Source organism: Mus musculus, chromosome 6, assembly GCF_000001635.26.
Source record: "Mus musculus strain C57BL/6J chromosome 6, GRCm38.p6 C57BL/6J".
Classification (NCBI taxonomy): domain Eukaryota; kingdom Metazoa; phylum Chordata; class Mammalia; order Rodentia; family Muridae; genus Mus; species Mus musculus.
The window spans coordinates 106,613,106-106,635,933 of record NC_000072.6 but is presented as its reverse complement, the minus strand read 5'-3'; the positions used below and the strand labels follow the sequence as shown (position 1 = coordinate 106,635,933).

Below are 22,828 nucleotides of genomic sequence, written 5' to 3'. Positions count from 1 at the left end.
CCCAGATGGGGCAGTCTCTGGATGGTCCTTCCTTCAGTATCTGCTCCGAACTTTCTCTCTGTAACTCCTTCCATGAGTATTTTGTTCCTCCTTCTAAGAAGGATCGAAGTATCCACACTTTGGTCTTCTTTCTTCTTGAGTTTCATGTGTTTTACAAATTGTATCTTCGGTATTCTGAGCTTCTGGGCTAATATCCACTTATCAGTGAATGCATACCATGTGTGTTCTTTTGTGATTGGTTTACCTCACTCAAGACGATAACCTTCAGATCCATCCATTTCTTAAATCCATTGTTTTTAATAGCTGAGTAGTACTCCATTGAGTAAATGTACCACATTTTCTGTATCCATTCCTCTGTTGCAGGACATCTGGGTTCTTTCCAGCTCAGAGAGTTTACACAATTAAGTAGCAAAGAAGAGATTTAATCTATCTGCAGGCATTCTCCCTGTGTGTGGATGTATGTATGCATGCATGTGTGTCATGTATGTGTGAACAGGCCATTAGGAATCACCCACATTCTATTTTCTGACATGGGTCTCTCATTAACTTGGAGCTTTCTAAGTGAGGCTAATCAGCCAGTAAAGTAAGCCTTGGGATGTTTTGTTTGTTTTATTATATATATATATATATATATATATATATATATATATAATCATGTTAAAGAATTTGGAGCAGTTTGTGATGATACACACTTGTAAAATCAGCACTCAAGCACCGTGAAAGACTGACTGTGTGGGTGTGTTGGTGTGTATGTATGTGTGTGTGCTTGTTGTATGTATATGTGTTGGTGTGTGTGGACATGTGTGCTGGTGTATATATGAATAAACACCTATAATTCCTAACGTGTTTCTGTTGGCTTCCCCAGAGCTGGGATTTTTAAGGGCATGCTACTAGACCTGACTTTTCATGTGCTTACTGGGTTTGAACTCAGGGCCTCATATTTGTTCCCCAAGCCCTTCACCAACTGAGCAATCAATCTCCTCAGCCTTCTGTAGACTCTCAAGAAGCGTAAAGCGAGCCGGCTCTGAAAGTCTGAGTGGCCTTAGGAGGGAAAGACCTCTCCTTTCTTCAAAACAAAAGGGAACTGTACAGATTTACGAGGCAGGACATAGTAAGTCAGTGTACAAAGTCAAGGCATGATGAATGATCAAATCACTGCAGGTAACATTTCTTAACCAGTTTTTCCAAAAAAGAGAAAAACCCACCCTTTCATTAACTTAAAGTAAGTGTACATATTTATATGTGGTAATGTGATAATCTGATATATGTAAACAGCTGTGGAGATAAGATTGGATAATTAACATTCCATTATTTCTTTATTCGGGGGCGTCTTTTTTTTTATCATGCTTTATAAATAACCAGAAGACCTGTTATTTTGTAGTGTCTTTGTGTCTAATTATGTTGCACTGTCTGGTGCTGCCCTGTAGACAGCAGGTGGGTATTGCTCTTACTTTACAAAGACCAAATCTGAAGCTTAGAGAGGAAGGTGGTGAAATTTTTTTCTGGGGAGGAGCCAAAGCCCATCATAAGAAGCCCTAAACACTGTATTTTAGGCTTCTTCGTCATGTTTAAGGACCCGAGAATGTTGTCAACCTTTATAAGAGATTCTCCTAGCTGCTCAAGGTAAGTCTGGCTTCTATGCCTTGTTGTTATCGTGTCTCAGAAACAGCTGGCCTGACTGGCTTGCTTTCTTTGGCAGCCCTGTGCCAGATCAAGTGCCATCATCATTCTGGGTTCTGCTGCCTGGTGCTCACATAGGGGAAAGGCCTCTTGTGCCTTCAGAGGTTTAGATAGGACATCTTAACACTGTTCCTGAATAGGGGCTTAGGAACTGCTGAAAACTGTCCAAACTTCATGTCCAAACTCCTTCCTGAGAATTAACACCTCACGTCCTCTGATAGAAACCATTGTTTCTCACATGAGAACATACATTCCCTACATGGCTGAATAGTGTGCTGAGCTTAATTTGCATACCAAATAGTTCTTCAGTGAGGCCCTACAAAAGGAGTCCATCTCAGGAACACCACTACCCGAAGCTTCCCAATTTCTCAACTTTGGGTAGACATGAATTCTTCTTTCCCGAGGGCAGACCTGGTTTATCTCTGCTGTCCTAGTGTGTCCACTCTGTATATTCTTATTTTAATAAAAAGGCTATTGGACACCCTCATGATACTGTACTATTTGTTCTTTTGCTGCTATATGGTGAGATACTTAGGGCTTAGGCTAGGACTCTCTTCTACACACGCTACGATATGAACTGCCAGGCCACTGCTGCATAAGAAAGATAGGTAAAGGATTTTTTTTAAAATCTGTATTCTTTCTTTATTGAGAAAACAACAGGCATTTTATTAACCTAATGAGTTCTGCATACTGCCTTAAAATAAAAGCAAGATCATTTCCTAGGTACATTAAATGAAACCAAGTTATTTGACAAATGACAGGACAGTCTGGGTCAGACATTACAGTTAACCGCAGGCAGAGCCAGGTGACACCTTTTGTAGACTACTGATTAAAATGAGCTGATATCCATCTTTCTGAGAGAAAAATAAGTCTCTGGTATTACAGAAGGGATGGTAGTCTTACACAGAAGGTTAATCAGACACATAGAAATTATATCTGCACCTTGATGAATTTACAAGTCACTCAGAGATCAATCACATACTGAAGCTGCCCACATTACAGTCCTGCATAGCAGGAAGGACTCAGAGTAGGTGGATACTGGTTTGTAAGAGAACTAGTAAAAAGCACACCACACTGCAGGCTGGAACAGTTCTTCCTGCTGAGTTCATTGATTTGTGGCTGTCATAATACTTGCATGGCTGTAAACAACATAAATACAAGAGGTATCTATATAATGATGGTATACTTTGGCCAGAGAAGGGAATGATTAATCTCTCAGATCTCCAGGCTGAGACAAAAAACATTGATGGATCCTGGTGCATTGTTTCGAGAAGTGTACCAATACACAAAGGCATGCACTTTAAGATATTCTTCCTTGGTAACTAGCAGAAGAAGCCATGGAGCCCCGGATAAAAAGAATACATGTACAATGACGGGTACTTGCTTAGGCACTAAGAGCTATTCAGTATTTTATACGCAGAATTCTAACTGAACAAATCTCCCATTTTATAGACGAGATTACTAAAACTCCTAATGATTAGTTTGTCTCATATAACAGATCTACTAAGAATAGTAGCTTTGAAATTTAAAACCAAGCCTGTCTCATATCAAGATTCATGTTCCTTTGGCTATGCTCCATTGAAGACTTCTCTGCTCTTATTCCTGATCATGGAGACCAGATGAGGGTATCAGATGGTCTGAGAATAGAGCTGATTGGGAGCCACCTCATATGATAGCTGGGAACCAAATTTAGGTCCTCTGAAAGAAAAGCAAGTGCTCTTACCAGTCATGCTATCTCTCTAGACATCCAATCATGCAATTTTTGTTGTCATTGGAGTTTTTTTTTTTTTTATAAATTGTTTTGTTTTCAAAACATGGTTTCACTCTGTAGCTCTGACTGTCCTGTAACTCTCTGTGTAGACCAGGTTGGCCTTGAATTAACAAAGATCCACCTGCCTCTACCTCCTAAGTGCTAGGATTAAAGGTGTGCACCACTATACCTAGCATGTAATCATGCATTTAAAAAGATGTCATATTTATTTTTCAAGTGTGTGTAAGTATGCATGTTCAATTGTGTGGGTATACGTGCATATTGGTATACGTGTGTGTGTGTGTGTGTGTGTGTGTGTTTACATAAACCAGAGGTTTATGTCTGGAAGAAAGGCTTTTATGATACATATATTTTACCCAGAAGGGTCTAGGTATATTCAACACTCAAGACAAGATTGAAGGAGATTCAAAGACTCTCAGGAACCCCTCCTAGATTTTGAAGGGGTGACCTTCACTGTGTCTCCAAATGCCAGACAGGCTTCATCCAGCCACACTATAATGTCACAACACAGAATCCTGAATCAAAACGCCTGCCCTGAAGAACTACAGCAGTGGAATGCCACTCTAATGGGTATAGAAGGCTTTATGTGTATTTCCAAGCATGCAGTGGCATAGACAAATGTTTAGAGGATGTGGCTATTTGGTCAGCTGCTGGAGTCCTGAATTGATGAGCTGTGAGCAGAGAAAAAAGATGGAATAACTATTTGTGTTGGGAGACTGTATTGAATAAGATCAGCATGTCATCAAACACTGGAATTTGATGCAGTGTGGCAATTTGATCCCCTTGCAGACAGACTAGTGGGTAAAACTGCCCACACTGTTTAAATTGTGATTTTTCTCCTTTCCTTTCAGAGATCATAATGTGAATTCATTTGAAATAAATGTTCCCATCATGCAACTCTCTTGCACATGAGAGGTCTCATCCAATTTTTCACCAGGAAACTGAGTGATACTTCCAGGTAGATGTGCTGGTTTTTGTAGACTTACAAAGAAACTTGAAAGGAGAATGTGTTGACGGTTCATTCTTATGATTTCATAGAAATTTACGAGACTTTAACTCTCCTTGTTAAAGGCTTTTCATTTTTGAGATGAGAAAGCTGTAGTCTGGAAGATACACCCTAACCAGTTCACACTATAGGTCACTGAAAGATCCTGGGCCAAGTACAGTGGGTCTCAGTTCTTTCTGATCTGCTATGATTATTTCGATATTCGAATAGTTTCAAGAAGTTGTGTTAGAAGTTGAGGAGACAGGCCAGTCAGTAGAGTACTTGCCTTGAAAGTACAAGGACCTGACTTCAACACACACCCCCTCCCAGAACACATATGAGAAGGAGCTAGGCGTGGTCATGCCTACATATAATCCCAGGCCTCAGACGGCAGAGCCAGGTGGGACTCGCTGACCAGCCAATCAAACCGACTTAGTGAGTCTCATGTCTGTTTAAAAAATGAATCAAGGAGGATGACAATAGAGAAAAGATACCTGATCCTGTCCTCTGGCCTCTACATACACATGCCTGTGTGTACCTACCCAGGCTCACACATACATTCACACACCTACACAGAAGGGAAAGAAAGCCATACCTTTCTAAGGTTTTATTCATGACCTAGCACGGCATCTTCTGTTTTATTGCTTCTCTTCCCTGCTAAAGCTGAACTGTACGCTTCCCCAGATGGCAGTCTACAAAGGTAAGTTAGCCAAGAGGTAGAGTTTCTGTGTCTATAATTTACAGGCTTTCCTCACTTTGTTCAGGAACTTCTCTGCAGAAGATGGTTTACTAATGATTTCAGCTGGGAAATGACACCTTGATTTTCTGAAGCTGAGGCTTCACACAAACTGTGTCATTCAAGCACACTACTCCATCAGAAATATTCATCAAAATGAGAAAATGGGTTCATGGGTATCTTGCGACCATAATTTCAATACCACTAATCTACAATGTCCCTGTTGCTTTGACGGTTGACAGTATCCCCAGTCAGCAGAAGGCAAAGCCCTTTCTAAAGACAAGACTAATTTATTTCCTGGTGAGAGGTGACAACCTGCCTCCATTTGCTTCAGATTCCTCAGAGATAATGACTTGTGTTTTCTTGTCCCAATTAACCAGAGACTGCTCCTGGGAAGCCCATATCCATGCAGATAACTGAGTTCCTTTCCTCCTGATAACCTCTAGTTATAGACACTGGAGAGAAATGCAGATTCAGTGTGGCACCATAAATTCAAAGAATTGAAACATCCACTTCTCCAGTTTTCTCACATCCTTAACATAGATTTACCTAATAATTTAATAACTGGAAATAAGCAAAGGAACACAGTTAATTATGATTGGCATCTGCCTATTTGCATGACTTACATTCAACCGGTTCTAAGCCTAGAGATTTGAACAGGCTATTATTCACTGGACCCCACAAAGCCCCAATACATGGTTAAACATAAAAGATATTTTTAATGGAGACTATTTTAGAATATGTTACTTAAGAGAATATCACTCTATATTATAGAACAAGGTTTTCTTAACCCATAATGCATTGTTGATAATGGCTAAATTGATGCTAGCAGGGAGGAGGAAAGAGTTCCATAAGAGTCTGCAATAAGAAAACAAAGTCGATGATTTCTCAGGGGCTAGGAAAACTTGATGGCAAAGACTAAAATCATGGGATGCTAGTACTTTGGAGACAGCGATGGGAGGGGAGCACAGGTCAACATTTATTCAGGGAAGGTCCTGAGAATGCTGAGATGAATTGAAAATCCCCTCCACAGGCCACTCAGACCATACATTCCCCATGACGCATGGATTTTTTTTCAACAGTGTTTCCCCAGAGCAGAGGTCCAGTATGAAATGAATGTCAACAACAGTAGAAAAATCGGGGATTTTATATTTTCAGTGGCCTACTTGTTTGCAGCTTTTTACCTTTTACTTGACATGAATAAGCCCCTGTAGCTCCTTCCCATCTCCCTGCTCCTGCCCTCTCAGGTCACCTAGAGTTTCATAGCTCTTTAAATGTCTGTAAATAATGGCCATCCCTCCTCCTTCCACCCTCTGAGAGTCTTCTGTAGCTTAACCAGCCTGACTTCCCATAGCTGCTCCTTTTATTGTCATCCCAGATGCCACTCTTTAAGCTGATTTCGAATCTTAATGTCTGTCTGGAAATAAAAGCAACACCCTTCCCTGGTTTTTATTGCCCCTAGTACTATGGTAGATCTTATAGGTTTCACTTTTTTGCTTAGGATACTGTATTACATTCTAGATTTAATTTGCATTTTTAGCAAGCATACAGTGTAATTGAGCTATCAATTGCTTTATGGTCAACTAAAACCTCTAACACAAGCCTGACCCTGAAATTCATCAGAAGTTTAGACCCTGAATGTGAATCTTTTTATTTATGATGATTAAAATGAAACTTGTCACATTTGGCTCCCAAGATGATCTTTTCAAGGTAATTCTGAATGCTGATGCTGTCATTTAATCTATCCCCTAGTGATTCATATGATCAGAATTCATTCTGCATGTTATCAGCTATGCCCAGTGCTACTGATAAGAGATTTCAATAGCAAAAGGTTGAGGAAAAGAATAACTAGACGTCTACCTTCACCACTGACATTGCTGTCCTCTACATAAGCCATGTTGAAACTTTAACCTGCCATACAACAATATTAAAAGGTGGCCGACTGGAGGTTGCAAACATGGCTCAAAGGTTAAGAGCAAATGCTGTTCCAACAGACTGATTGAGTGTGACTCCCAGGACCTAGATCAGGTAGCTCTCAAACACCTGCAATTTCAGCTCCAGGGATCAGACGCCCTCTTCTGGGTTCTGAAGGTAGCTGCACTCAGGAATACATATCACACACAAACATACATACACATAAACAAATCAATACTAGTTTTCTTCTCAAGAGTGGGCTGTACAGAGTGGCTTCGTTATGTGAATGATTAATTTCCTCCCTGGGAAGGTTTCTGGAAGAAGTCCATCCTCTTTCACCTTTCCTGTTTCTTGGATCACACGAAGATGCAGCAGTGGTCCTCTCCAGGGCATGCAGCAAAGAAGTGTCATGTGGGAAGGAGGGGTCAGACCCTCACCACATGCCAAATCTACCATATCTCCAGAGACATGAGACAAAGGTTCTGCTGTTTCTAAGTTACCCAGTCCACAGTATTTTGTCATAGCATTATGAATGGACTGAGATAATTTTTTAGCCAGCTCATAGCAATGAGATCTGTCAATACACATGCTCTTTGAATATACCTCTGTCTCTGCTTATCATCTGCACCTACATCCTTCACTCTGAGCCTTGCAGCTTTTGCTCAATTTTGTCTGTGAACCTAGTTAAAAAGAAAAATTTCTGGGTTCCACCCCCGAATCTTCTGGCTTTAGGGAACAGTTGGGGCTTGTATGCTTACTTGGAAACTCTCATCCTGTTCTGATGCTTGGGGCTGTGGCTGATAGTGGCCTACAAAAGAGATAGCTAGGTATTGTGTATCTTTTGGTTGCCTCATATCTTAGAACTGAATTAGGGAGTCCTTACAGTAACAACACTGGCCATTATTCTAAATATTCTTTATCCTTTGCAGTAAGGCCTGCTGAGGCAAGCAGCAATGATCAAATGTTCCTCCTAAATGGTATAAAAGCCAAGGGAGACATATAGACATCGTGCCAGGAAAGAAAGTCGTAGGCTTAAGAAGACATGTATGGAATAGGCATTGTTGGTTAGACTGTGCATCTTAGAATCTCTGTGCAAAGTAGAATCCAAGCTTTTACTGCTTCTACAAACAGTTTTACTTCTGAAACAGGTAAGGGGGAAAGCCAATAAGATGACAGGTGACATGTTTTTCAGTCTAGAAAATCTTCAAAGCAGATGTTGTTAATCTTCACTTAATAACAGGCCTTGCACCTTTGCACACTGATTATAGACCTGCAAGAAGACCATGTGAAAAGACACTGCTGCTCTGGACATTCTGCTCACATTTCTTCTCTTATACTGTGAACCCAGGAACCCACTTTCAGCTTCTCAAATGGATGTATAACAGAGACAACCATCTTAACCTTTTAGAAATGGCCTCTGCTAAAGCAAATCACAGGGAGATGATGGAAATGTTAATTAACTTGCTTTCATATTGGTCAGATTCTGTATTTAACCTCAAGGCCTAGAGGCTTTTGGGTGTTTTTCTAAGATCTGATTGCCTATGACAGCCAGAGAAATTCAATCATGGTTTGCTTAGGCTGTTCCCTTGGGAGAGTCAAACCCATCTTGCTTCTAGTGCAGAAAACAAATGCCAAGGAAGGAAGGAAGGGGAGAGTCACTTGTGAATTATTCAGACACATTTCCTTTCTGGTTCAGAGTTCATAAGACACCAAGACTTCTCTTTCAGAGTTGGAAGCAGGTGTGAAATCCCTCTTCCTGTGAGGCCAACTCTTTAACTAAAGGACAGGGGTGATTTAGCACAAATATACACACTTGGCACACCCTCTGTTTCTGAGACATCTTGTGCCCATGACAATTCCTATCTGACAAAGCAAGAAACCACATGAAGTTCCGAGGGAGAAGCAGGAGACAAGATGGCAAATTTTCCTCTTCTTTTCATATATTAAACAATTAGTCATTTAAAAGCCATTTCTGCCAAGGAAATAAACATTTAATGAACCAAAGAGCCCAACATAAACCATGCCTCTCTTTGGGTAGAGGAACTGCTCTGTGGAAAGATGACGGATGTAACCTCAAAATGATGCACATGAGAAAGATGGGTTTTTATTTATGTGTTTAAAATATATATAACTTTAATAATGTCAAGGATGTGCACAGAAGGGCTAGCAGAGGTAGGTCAGAGATCTATGCTTTTAATATCAACTTCCTCTCGAGTAAGAATTTTATCACATTAATAGCTAAATCATACTGATTGTAAACCAACTGAAATGAGGCAATTAGTATGGTCTATGACAGTCAGGAAGAATGAAATGTGAGTTCTCCAACACAAGCCAGATGGATATCTTCAATATATTTCTTATTATCTGCTCATGGTAATAAGTTCAATTAAATTGAATCGGTACAACACAAGTGTCTTTGAACGGCTGGAAAAGAAATTAATTATGTGCTTCACATTTGATCAAGCTCGAGAGTCATATTGTATTGCTTTTGCTTGTTTGTTCGTTTGGCTAATTCTAGCTGTTAAATGTTCATTAAGGAAAAATAATCCATTATTTTATCCTACATTTTTTCTTTACTCATGAAGTACATTTGTACAGAGCTGGTTAGATATCGTTTGTATAAAATTTTTGTCTGGCCTACAATATAATGGTGAGAAGTAGAGAATTTCAGAGCTGCTGTCTAGGTGATGTCAGCTGCAGTGTGGAGTTTGGATTTGACCTTTTAACTATGAGATGTTGCAGAACTAGAGCACTCACTTGCCAATACTCATATGTACACTTCTGGAATTAGCAGTGTTCAATGCATCGCATGTATATTCACCTTTTCTTTTGAGAATACATATTTAAAACCTATGGCAAAAGATTATGAATAACACAGCTAAAACGTTTATATAAGAACATGAGATTCCTTTCCTCATAGTTTATGTTTAGATAAAATTACATGGCATTATTTCATATTAGCAACTTGGAATTTAGCCAGAATACATTATTAGTTAAATAATATCTCATGCACTGTTGGATTTTAAAACGGCTTGTGTTACTTTTTTTCTTTGTATTTCTAGAGAGCATTTATCTGTGACTTTCGTAAGGATAAATGCCCAGAAATAGACTTCTTGGTCCATAGTAATTATATTTTGTAAAATCTGTCATACAAGTATCTATTCTGATTGTGTGAGAATAGCATTCCAGGCGTTTGAGTACCATTTTTTTTTTTTACCATGCACACCAACAAAGTCATTGCTATCTTTTGTTCATCTTCTGTATAGTTGAATGCTTAAATGCATTTTCATGATTATTAGTGATTATGGTGATGCTTTACAAGCAGCTGACTCATGCTGGGTCTAGAACACCCAACACGGATGTGGTACAGATGCTCATCTTCATCCTTGATGCTTTTCCATGAAAGAACAGGGTATAAAGAAATACAACTCAAGGGATGCTCTTTTACTCACAAGCCAAGGACAGAAATGTCAAGTACCTATCAGTTCTCTTGGAGTGTAATCTTCATAAATTTAAACCGCAGTGCTACTAGATCTCTTTTGTGTAAGCGATTTGTTTAAAGGAAGGAATCACTATGTCTATAGCTGGTATTGCTAAAGTCAGATAGCTTCTGAAGTCTTTATGGTTGTTCTCAAGGTCCTCATGAATGCCAGAGGAAATCATTATGGTCCATGTCATTAGATTTCCAAATATGTCAAGCTAATGTGAACATGGGCAGAACATGAGGTACAACTGCCCACACTTTCCCTTACTATTGTAGATGTCAGTAGGATCTACTACTGATGTGGCCTGGCCACTGTTCTTCTGTGGAAGGATCTATCATAATTAGTATTTAGCGCTTTTAACCAACTAAGTTTTCCTCCCTACTTTAGGTGCCTTGGGTCATAAATTGTGCTAATCCTATTAGGAAGGCCTTTAATTATAGCTTGGATATAATTGGTTCCAGTGAAAGACATCTAATTAGGTCAAAATGTATTTTGTTATAAGGGTCTAATGTTAAAAGCTTTTGTTGTGTGCTAGCAATCAGATGTCATTGCTGGTTACTGATTTCTGATTGATCCCCAGTCAAATCTTGACAGTGTTGAATAATTTTACACATAAGATATAGGCTGCATCAAATGCACTCCCCCTTCCAACTTTTTTTCCAACTAAAAAGATTATATTTCCACACTTCTCTCTATTCATGGGATAGTTGATATTTCTCAACGTCCCATGGAGTTAACACAGAAGATGAATTTTACACCGCCTATACTGGGAAGAAATTTTCTTTTTTCTATGTGTGTTGTCTTAGTGTTCCATTGTTGTGAAGAGACACTATGACCAGAGCAACTCTTATAAAGAAAAATAATGTTTATTTGGGGTTGGCTTATAGTTTCAGAGGTTTAGTCCATTATCATCAGGGTTGGAAGCATGGCAGCATGCAGGCAGACATGGTTCTGGAGGAGCCGAGAGTGGTAGATATTGACTCACGGGTAGTAAGGATAGACTGTGACATTGGACATAGCTTGAGCATAGGAGACCTCTCAGCCTACCTTCATAGTGACACACTTCTTCCAATAAGGTCATGCCACCTCACTGTTACTCCCTATGGTCAAGTACTCACACACACGAGTCTTTGTGATTTATTCCTATTCAAACCACCACATGTATATATTTATATGATCATACATAAACATATACCTCTTATACATGTATATATGTGATTGAGCTACTACTACTACTACTACTACTACTACACACACACATATGGGTGAAGGTACTTGAAGAAGCTGTTGTTTCTGAACATAAATGACATGAATGAACTTTTGATGAGATGAACAATGATCACTGTGTCTGGCAAGGAAGTAATCAATCGAATGTTCACTCAATCCCCAGAGTGCCTTCAGTGTGCAGGGTTGCAAAGGAATGCAAAGTTAACTTTTTATGGGAGTATATAAAGTCTGAATTAAGGCCTACAAAAAAAATCACTTCCTTCATAGGCCCTTGAAGTAATTTTTTTTTGTGGTTTTATTATGATTGTGATTCTATGTAATGACTTGTAATGACTTAAAATAAATGGATGAAAAGAACTCTTAAAATTCAGGTGAAATGATGTTAAACTGTTATGTTGGCCTATCTCAAAAGAAACATCACTGTATCAGTAAAGGAGCAGCCTAGGAAAAGTGTAAGGCAGAAGTCCAGCTAGACTAGGCTGCTCACAGTGAGAGGTTTGTGTGTTAAGGAACCCCAGTGACTGTCCTTCACGTTGTAGGATCTTCCTAGCCTACTATTTTTTGTTTTAATTATATGAAGCTCCACAAATCCTGTAGAATTAAGCTAAATGCATTGTTTACTGACTGGCCAAAGTTATTGTTCTGTGACAGGTGATAATCTATTGCCTCTCTGTATTTTCACTGTATGTCCAAATTATGATTCACTCTGATGACTCTGGGGTGAGACTAATGAATGTCTTGGGAAAGAAATCTCTCTACCAATTGTAGCTAGTCATCAGATAGGAATTTCCAGTACACAAGATTACCATAAGGTGCAAGCAGAACTGTGTATGGTCAGGGTAGAATATATATATATACATATATATATATACATACATATACATATATATATACACACACACACATATATATATATACATATACATATATACACACACACACATATATATGTCTCACACCAATCTTTAAAGGATTATTTAAGGAAAAGTTATCAAAAGAAAGGATCCGCCTATATACAAAGGATTGAACAGTAAATATTTAAGGCCATGGAGGCTAAAAGGCAAAGTTAATGTTTTAACCCAACTTTTTAACTCTACAATCTTGCTACAGTTTTAAAGCACAGTCATATAAACAAAATGTCTGCCTGACTTCTAAATATACTTTATTTATAAATATTGAAATATTAATTTCATAAAATTTCTACATTTAAAGATATCATGTTTCTCTCCCCTAACCAGTTGAACATGTGACCGCTATTCTTAGCTTTGGGGTAGACGTCAAAGCAGGCAGATGGCTGGATACAACCCACTGGTCGTGGTGTGCAGACTCAGACATTCTCTAGCTCAGGTAAGGACAAAGATCAGTTGCAATTCTCATTTGACATGCAGTGTTTTTCAGGTCTTATCCTTCAGTGAGATGATGCAGAAGGTTGGGGGCAAGGCCTAGAAGACCTGCATTCCCGTGAAGTCCTCTAACCAATTTTCACTTGCTAGGGGACATAGGCAAAGTCTTTCATTTGTAGGAGGATGCCTGTCAAAGCATAGACTGAAACCACTACCCACAGTTACACAAGTTCCCTTTGGAGGTAGTGAGACAAGATGACTGTGGTAATCATACCCATAGCCTAAAAGCCTGCATTTTATGTTGATCCCTGGAGGTGATCAATAGAAGATAGGGTTGTTATTACCATGGTTATCTTGTCCGTCCACACCCAGACAAACAACCTCAGGTACTCTGCCTTAGGCTTGAGAATTAAAAAGATTTGTCATATAAAACCTGTGTAGCTAAGGCACCCACCATGGAAAAGAGCACAGTGCTTGCTACCTCTGGTACAAAGATAAAATGTCAGTGAGTCCAATACTGCATGTATAGGTAGCTGCCATCCTCATAGTTCTTAATAACATTGATAATAATAAACATATACCTCCATTTAAAGGGTGCTTTCTGCTAGGATTGGGGAGTCTGACTTGAGAAGTGTTCTTGCTTAGAGTCAAACAGCGAACCAAATTCCAAGTGTACTACAACTAGCATAAAAAATAAAATCAGCAAAACTTAGAAATTCAGACGGTAGGAGGATAATCAAGAGTCTCATGGGCACCTGTCAGAATCCTGCAGCCTGGAAGCCTGCTCATGCATAATTTGAATATTTATCCCCTAGATGGATACTTGCCAGGGGTTTATTTCAAACCTCCTGTCTCATGTAGAGAATGTGTCCTCGTCTCCTCTACTCACTGATCTCGTGTCTGAAAATATCTACCTTCAGCCTCTCTCCAAATAACTGGGCCAGAGGTAGTGAGTAAGAGAATTGAATTTTAAACGAGTGGTTAATGACACAATTATTGTAAAAAGGTTAGGAGGAAAATGTGTTCTGATGTCTGACCTTCCCAGAGTTCTAATCCCAGACATATGAAGAGATCAAAACGAACATAAGCACATTTTAAGGTTAGAGAGCATCTTCTCTGATAAATCAGTCTCTTTGTAGATCTGGAAAGTGAATTAAAATATGGCAGTGTGCCATATTCCAGGCTAAATGGCTACGGTTGCACTAAAGGTGTGGGCTTGGAGCATTTGCTGGGGGACGAGCACATGGCACAGTTCATGCTGAGTTCAGAACGGTTTTCCTCTGCCTTTATTGTGCTTTATGGAGCAGATTTCTCGACTGTATTTCTCAGCTTATTTTAATGTCCTTGGTAGAAACTGGCAGAATAGACAGTCTTCACTACACATGGGCACTACTCCATAATACCACATGAGGGCTTCCTAACCACTTTGGACTGTACTTAAGGTAACAGGATTCTTATCTTTTGTGACCCTCCTGACCAAATGAAGTTCATAGCCTCACCTCCATATCATAACAGCACAGGAATCAGAGACCTGGGTAAGGAAGCTGATCTATCTGAGTGCCAGTGACCAAGTCCAGAGAGACCATTGAAGCACATGAACATCCAGTGGACGGTGGGTTTCTATGCTGGGACAACCTGAATTTAACTGTTTATACATGAGCATGTCTGCCTTTCTCTCTTCAAATTACCCACGTTCCTCCTCTGTCAGGCCTTCCTCTTACTCATATTGTTCTTAAAATTTTAGTGTGTGTGTGTTGTGTGTGTGTGTGTGTGTGTGTGTGTGTGTGTGTTTCCTGAGACAGTGTCTCATGTAGTTCAGGCTAGCCTCAAATTCTCTCTAGAGCCAAGACTGACCTGGCAACACTGACCCTCTTGCCTTAGCATTCCAAGTGCTGGTATTATAAGCATGCAGAAAATCTGGAGGACTTTGTGGGTATTTTTGTATGTACAAATATATATATGTGTGTGTGTGGTATACATATTTATATGTCCAGGTGGGCATGAATGTTGTACACATGTATGTGAATTTTGTAGGCAAACCAGATGCTGTTCTCTGGGAGCTGCCCACTTTATTTTCTTGGACAATGTAGGCTGAATGAGCTGGCTAGGGAGCCGCAGAGATCTTCCCTGTCTAGGAACTACATGTATATGTCACCAGGTAAACTATTGTTTTCCCAATACATATCAAAACACATAAATGATTACTAAAGTTAGAAACACTTAACTGTATTTATTATATCTCTTGTATTATACTTAAGGAATTATTGGCCATGCCTTATTAGATAGCAACAAATAAATTAGTTTATGAAGATAAGTAAAAGTTATTATCTCAGCAATATTTATATCTATATGTAATATGAGGTGGCCATGATATACTTCATTCTGGTATATTTGGAAGCTTTACTCTGTGATACTAAACAATAAGGCAGCAGAGAATTAAATGGTCGGTTGAGAATAATTTCTTCATCTTTCTGGTAGTATCTCCAGAGTATGCACTCTGATGAGAAGATACCCCACTCTCCACAGTGCAGCATGGAAATATGATGTCTATGGTTGTATGTCTATAACCTCTTCCCTACTTGCCTTTTAAAATTACTCTACTGGGTTAGAAACTTCATTAAGTGTTCAATGATATAGAATGTGTGATATAGAATGTCATTTTATTATAATATAAATAACAACTACATCAGGAACAATAACAACCATCACTATTCTCAGGCACCCATGCTTGCCACTTAATGTGGATCATCACAAATGCAGAAACCATGTACAGAAGCCAGCATGGCTATTATCTCCATATAGGCTACTAATCACATTCAAGGTCATAGAGATAATAAGTCAAAGAAATGAGATTTAAGCCAGATCTTTTCAACTTTAATCCTGGTCTTTAATCATAACTTAACATGGCATGCTAGTATTCTCTTATATCTGCATAAGAGGACCATCACTCTAACAGGGATGGACTTGACTAGTGCCCATCTTGGAAAGCTTGGGCTCCCTATCTTGGTCCTAGTCAATCACTAAATCTCCTCTGGTAGCTGACATATCCATATATTACCAAAGGTCTCTAGATGGAATTCTATGCTATAAATATTAGCTAGTGCCTTTTTCCTTTGCCCCGTGAAACAGAGTAAACCTGCAGGCAGATGCCTATGCTACTGGCTCAGAGAATTAATAAACCAAAGTAGTTGAAGTCCAGATAAATACAGATCTACTTCTAACTAATGTTCTCTGACTCCCAACTCTCCATCTTTATAGATAAGTACACTCATGATAAAAAGGACTTTCAAGATGGCAGCAAACTGTCAACTTCCAATGACCCTGACATATATAATTAGGTGAACTTTTTTAGCTTCATGCTTAAGTTATAATTGAGGTAAATATTCTTTCTGAATATTTTAACTTGCCTTGGGCTGTCTTACTTCAGAGAGGAATCTACAAATAGGTCAGTAAAAAAGAATATGAAGCAATTCATCAGAATGCATTGAGTATCAGCAGGAAAAAAAAAATGGTCTCCAATTTTACCAGTAGAACCAGGGAGAGCTTGGGTCAAATTTCTGGCCTTAAGTCTTTCCATTTGTGGTGACCTTCAACAAGTCACCACACTGACTGTTATTTTTATTAGTCCAAGCGCCACTGAGTACCCTCGCAACTGAAAAATCTTAAGACCGACTGTGCAAGACAGGAGGTGATAGAAATTCAAATGAAATGTAAATTAAGATCTCATCCTTTACAATTCTCGGCACTTCCAGCAATGCCATCAACCTGGTGTTGGGACAGTCTCACATCATATGCTGTGCTTAGAGCATAAAGGACTTTCAGTCATGAGATATAAAGCACCCAGACTAAGAGATGAGGGACATTTTATTTCCTTCAAACTGACAAGGTTGGCTGGGTGACTTAAGCAAAGCACACAGGTGATCAAAACCCTTTATTACTTGGAGAAGCCATATCCATATCTCTGAATACCCAGGGCAGCTTTTTGTAAAACTGCCAGTGTCGTTGCTTAAACAATGTTTGCTAAAAATAGTACTTGAATCATGGGTTTTTAATTTGTTAGCACAGGGTTCCTAGACATGAATTTCAAACCTATAGAGACTTGAAAGAAATTTAATTAAAGGACTGCAGATAACATTCGTTACAATACTATAATAGACACAATGGCTGTAATTCTGAAATTGTATTGGACGATGCTGAAATAAGATAGCCTTTCAATCATATTCATTACCAACAGTTCTCGAAGAATTGTTAATCATATCATGCTTGCTGTGATGAATTAATCTAGCAACAGTGATATCTATACATATTAATATGAATGCTGCCACGTCTGGTGATTCTATTATTAGAAGTAAAGGCACACGGGTTCTTTGAGTTAGCCATTACCTTTCACAATCACATTCCCAGTACTGCTGGCAGTTCCAAAATGGTTCGTGGCTATGCAGGTGTAACTTCCAGCATCAGATTTAGTCACATTGATGATTCTGAGGTTCCCATCTTCAGAAATGGTAATTCTGAAAGCAAAGCAAATAAGGAAAATGTTGTGATGTTTATCTCGTGAGAAACTATTTCTGTCATTCTGTTGCCTTTCACACTATAAATCATAGTTACATCATTTGACAGCCTCGTCTGTTTTTAGGAAGTTTGTCTACATATGCATAAACATCATTGGGATGTGCGATATGTTTAATACTTCCACTCTTTTTTCTTGCTAAAAACAGTCTCAGACTTTGGTTAGAACAACAATTATGAATATTAGATTGGTTGTAGGCATTTCTCTTTCCGTGAGAACAATGCAAAAGGAAATCTTGAAGACCACCACTAGTTTTAAAACTGCTAATAAAAAATTTAAAACGGAGGTTGAGGAGATAGCTTTGTTGGTGAAATGCTTGCCGCGGAATTGTGAGGACATGGGTTCCCTTTCCAGAGCCTGTGTGAAAAGGGCTGGGTTGGGTGGCATGAGTTTGTAATTTCAGCAGTGGGAAGGCAGAGCTAGATGAATGCCTGAGACTTACTTACTGGTCAGCAAGTTTAGCCTGTCTGGTGAGTTGCAGGTGAATAAGAGACTGCGTCTTTAAAAACTAATGTGGTCAGCATGCAAGGAACAATACCCTAGATTTACCCCTGGCCTCCATACATGTGTTCTCATGTCCTTACTTCCCTCATTCCCACATAATCTGTCTGGCTATCTGTCACATACACACACACACACACACACACACACACAGTTTTCCTTGGTTTATGTTTTGTCTTAAATGACCTTTAGTTACACTGGTCTCCTGTAAGTTCCTAGAGTATTTCAGATCTCTTTCTGCCTCAGGGTCTTTGTACTTGCTATTCTGGCAGACTTGGGAATTACCTCCCCATTTGTTAATTCCTTGTTCTTTGTTCTGTATTTTCTGAGAGCAGGGACAGTGCTCATCACACTATTATGTTGAATCTGGTATACTGAATAGAGTGGGATAAATGCCCTGTAAACCGTTGTCAGCCGTAGGATGAATGTGTGTATAAGTAAATTCTATTCTAAGAACTGACATATGTTATGGGAATTTTGAGTGACTAAGCCACTGGGTGCTGGGAGATATTTAAGCCAAGGATCTAGAATGGGCAGAGCTTTACTTAACAGAATGTTGACTAGGTATTTAAAAAAAAAAAAAAAAAAAAAAAAACCACAACTGAAGACTTAAATTTACTATATTGCAGACACCGTGTTTACTATCTTTTGGATAATGAAGCTATAGCTCTTCCCAGGATGTGTTCCAGATTATGAACAAGTTAGCTCAAACGTTAAAAAAAATTATAAAAAGATATTGTAATCACAAAGATGAGTGTTTACACATCACACATGCCAGTTTCTGCTTGTTCCTCTTTGTAACCTTGGGTCTCCTTGTCTATGACATGGACTTTATTAAACAAACCCGACTGGCTCTTAGAAAGAACAGATTCTGTGAGATTTCTAGCATGTCCCCCTGGTGTTTATTAGCCAGTAGTGTCTTTCATCTTTTAGTTTTATTGATTATTAATCAACGGCGTGATATTTTTACTTTTCGTTTTTGAGAAAAAGACTTACTATGTAGCACAGGCTGGCCTTGTATTTCTGACCACAGTGCTGGGATTATAGGTGAATGCTAAGACATCTGACCTCTTTTCTTCTTGAACAATGGACTATTAGTCACTTCTACATACTGGAAGATAGGCTTAACAAAATCCTCTTCAGTACTTTCATTTTATAAAGTAATTAAGTCAGCCTATAAATTAATTGAGCCATCTCAAATCAACAGAGGGGCAACTAGCGTGTTCTGGTTGGGTGGTCTGTATGAGTGGACGGTGGCTGTGACTGTGCTGCTCTCTGATGGAAGCCTGGAGTCAGGGAAAGTGGCTTCTGAGCTGAGATAGTTCCCCTTTTGGACAATAAAAAGTCATGTTGGAGCCGTGGCCATTATGATGGCAGTGGCTCCTGGCACTTGGCCCTTGAGGACTCCCTTGGTACATGTGTGCTTTATATTTTACAAGCTGCAAAACCTGTGGAGACTCAATTAAAGCAAAGTTTGCAAGGTAACCAAAACCTGCCCTCAGCAATGGCTGCGGTTGTTATGGGTTTGAATTCCGAATCACAGAAGATGAAGCAGCTTTACAATTAGACACAGGTCCTATTTGCAACACAAAGAGAAGAGAAACTTCTCATGGGAGACTTCTGTTTGTAAAGCATTCAGGCAAAGAAGGATGTAGTCACCAAAACCAACTAAATTTAAGACTATAATGTTATAAAGTCAGGAAATGCACTTACAAAAGCACTGGGCAGCTGACCCTGTCAGCATCTGCCATGGAAGGGGGCTCACCTTTCCTTGTGGATTTTTACTCAGTCAGGGGTTGATGTGTGAAAGAGCGGGATACTTTCTTTAGCAATACAGGCACCAATCAGGTATCTGTGCTCCTTTAAAAAGTCATTACCAAAACCATGTCTCAGAAACCCTCCTCCTCCCCCCCTGCCCCCCCCCACAAAAAAAGTCATTACCAATATTTCTGTAAATAATCTTAATGAAACCCATTGAGTCATATACCTGGGACTTGAAAGTCGAAGTGGGGATAGTTTGGAAGAGGATGGGTAATAACTGGAGTAGGAGTGGGGGAAAAGGGTAATCAGGAAGTGAATATCATCAAAATATATCATGTGCATGTGTAAAAATGTCAGAAGAAAACTGATTACTATGCAAAAATGTAGTAGATAATGATGAAATTCCTATTGGTTTTTATATATAGTTACTACCTCCAGTAATAAAATTCCTCAAAACTACAGTTTTCAAAAGCAGTCTTACTCTAGCTAAATCAAAGCCTTGGTTGAGAAAGATGCAAACAGGAGGCCTTCTGCTCACTCACCCACAGAGACATATACAGTTGCTCACTGAACAGCATCTGATTCCTTATTTACCAGGGAGCAGATGTACTAACAAAAGCGGAGTGGCGACCACATTTTAATTACCTCAATAATAACAGAAATAGCTTTCAAGGATTTAATCACATTCCTATTTATGAGACAATTTTTTGGAAATTGAGAAATGTTGGCATATGATAACTCAGTAAATAGGGTGGTGTGCATAGTTTGGATGTGAATTGAATTCATCTAACAGGAGGTAGATGAGCCTGGAACATAGGAAACACACAGGGACACTTTCAATGCACAAAGGTCTATTAATAGATTGTTTCAATTAAAACAGTATCCTTCTAATGCCAAATGCCTAAAGCTATTGCCCAAATTAAACTGTATCATGCAAATGCTATGGAGCAGGAAGAGTGAAGAGGATTTCCCCCCAAAATGCCGTGGGACCTAGCCTGCCCTTGATACATGTCAAGTGTATAACATGATGATATTATTTATGCTCAAAGGCAGGGCAGCTTAATCTTTTCAGTACTTATATTTGGAACTAGATGGTTCTTAGTCGTGGTGAAGGACAGCAGGCAGCGTCCCAGGGCTAGCTCAGGCCCCATCTCATCCCCTTACAGTCTGACATTAGAAAAAGGTTTGAGGGAACTTGCCTTTGGAGAGAGGGAAAGTTTTACCTCTAGTTGAGAACTGGTCTAAGCCAATTGGCTATTGCACTGACTGTCGTTGGTTCTGTTCCGTACCTTGTCCCTTCCACCACCACTGCCAATGTTACTTACAAAGAGGTAAATTAAAAATAAAAATAAAAAACGACCTGAAATATTAGAATTTACACAAGAGGATGCCGGAGAGGAGGATCATTTGTATGAAGGACAACTCCAGTAGCCTTCACTGAGTCATGCCATCTTGCAGTGACTGCTTATTCTACCTAGCTGCAATCTAGGTTAGAGGGTGAGCTGATGTTCTCAGAATGGTTCCCTTGCAATACAGCTCAGTGACTAAGAAGGCAAATTATCTTCCTAAAGTTAAAATTCACTCCTATTCATATGCTGTGTCATTTTGAGTAAAGTGGTTTCTCTGTACTTATTGTTTTTAAAATCACCTTTTTAGTTTACATTTCAAGTGGTATCCTCCCCAGTTTCCATCCCCACCCCGATTCATCCCCTCTCCCCTCCCTTTTACATCTATGGGGGTGCTCCTCCACCCACTCACTCATTCCTACCTTACTTAATTTGAGGAAACAGATTAATAACAACTATGTCTTGTAGGTTGTTGGTAAGTTGCAGCATTTAGAAAACTGTGTAGCATACCAAATGTACCATCTAGGTGTATCAACCACCTGTTCTTGTCAGTGAGGTTCTGCACTCTCCACCCCACTCCTACCTCTATCTCCCAACCCCTCCCCCATCCCATGTTTCAAGTACCCATAAAGGACTGCTCAGGTGAAGACACGTGGTGAGTCGTTCTGCCATCTGGAGTCCTGCGAGTTATTAGCATGTTTAACGAAGCAACTGAGTGACACTAAGCTGTCACAGAATAGTGATGGAATATGAGCAATATTCATGGGCATTTAATAACCATACCCCAGATAATAAACCTTTGTTATATGACAATTTCTTCCTAATTGAAATATTCCCTCCTGGAGGGAGGAGAGAGGCTCATGGGACTTAGGAAGTGAGCAACCTTCCAAGTCCATAACAAGGCCCCTCCCCACAATTATAAAAGCAGGTGACAGATGTGTGCAGAATAAACTCAAACAAGCCCAGCTGCTGGAAGAAGATACTCTTTGATCTGTAGAGCCATGTGCAAGGCATGCAGAGAGCTCTTGATTTGCCACCCATCCTGGGTGGGCTTTCTGGTGATAGAATTCCCTTTGAGTCTATGCACCTGTAAGCAGCTCCTCCCTGACACTCCTGTAAGGAAGCCCTATGAGCCCATCACTTCGACAAGTTGACTTTGGGTGCTATCATTTATTTGGATTATTTTTTTGTGCCCTAGCTGGAGTAAGATATTTGTTCACACCTCTCCAGGAAAAATTAGAACAATAGCCTCCACCTACAAACTTACATTTTCAATAAATTTAATAATGCTTTACACATGACAATAATTCTAGAAACAATGTTTGTATGTTATAGACCAAACATTTCTATGAGTGGAATGGCTATAACTTCTCCAATAAGAAGTTTTTTTTCATAACCCTACCTGTATAAAGAGTAGGGTGCAAACCTGTCTGACCAGGAGACCCTGTTTCCTTCACTACAGTCGTTGGTTTAAGAATACATATGCCACCGACACCAGAGTCTATCTGA

General features: G+C 39.4%; 1 protein-coding gene across 10 annotated transcripts in view; it reads right to left on the bottom strand.

Moving 5' to 3' along the window:
- Cntn4 (contactin 4) overlaps window positions 1-22,828 on the bottom strand; it is a 1,022,510-nt gene that overhangs the window by 64,208 nt on the left and 935,474 nt on the right. For all 10 annotated transcript variants that reach the window (XM_006506197.3, XM_006506196.3, XM_006506198.3 and 7 more), the window contains one exon: window positions 17,525-17,652. In XM_006506197.3, coding sequence (XP_006506260.1) covers window positions 17,525-17,652 — 128 coding nt within the window. The remainder of the gene's footprint in view (window positions 1-17,524; window positions 17,653-22,828) is intronic.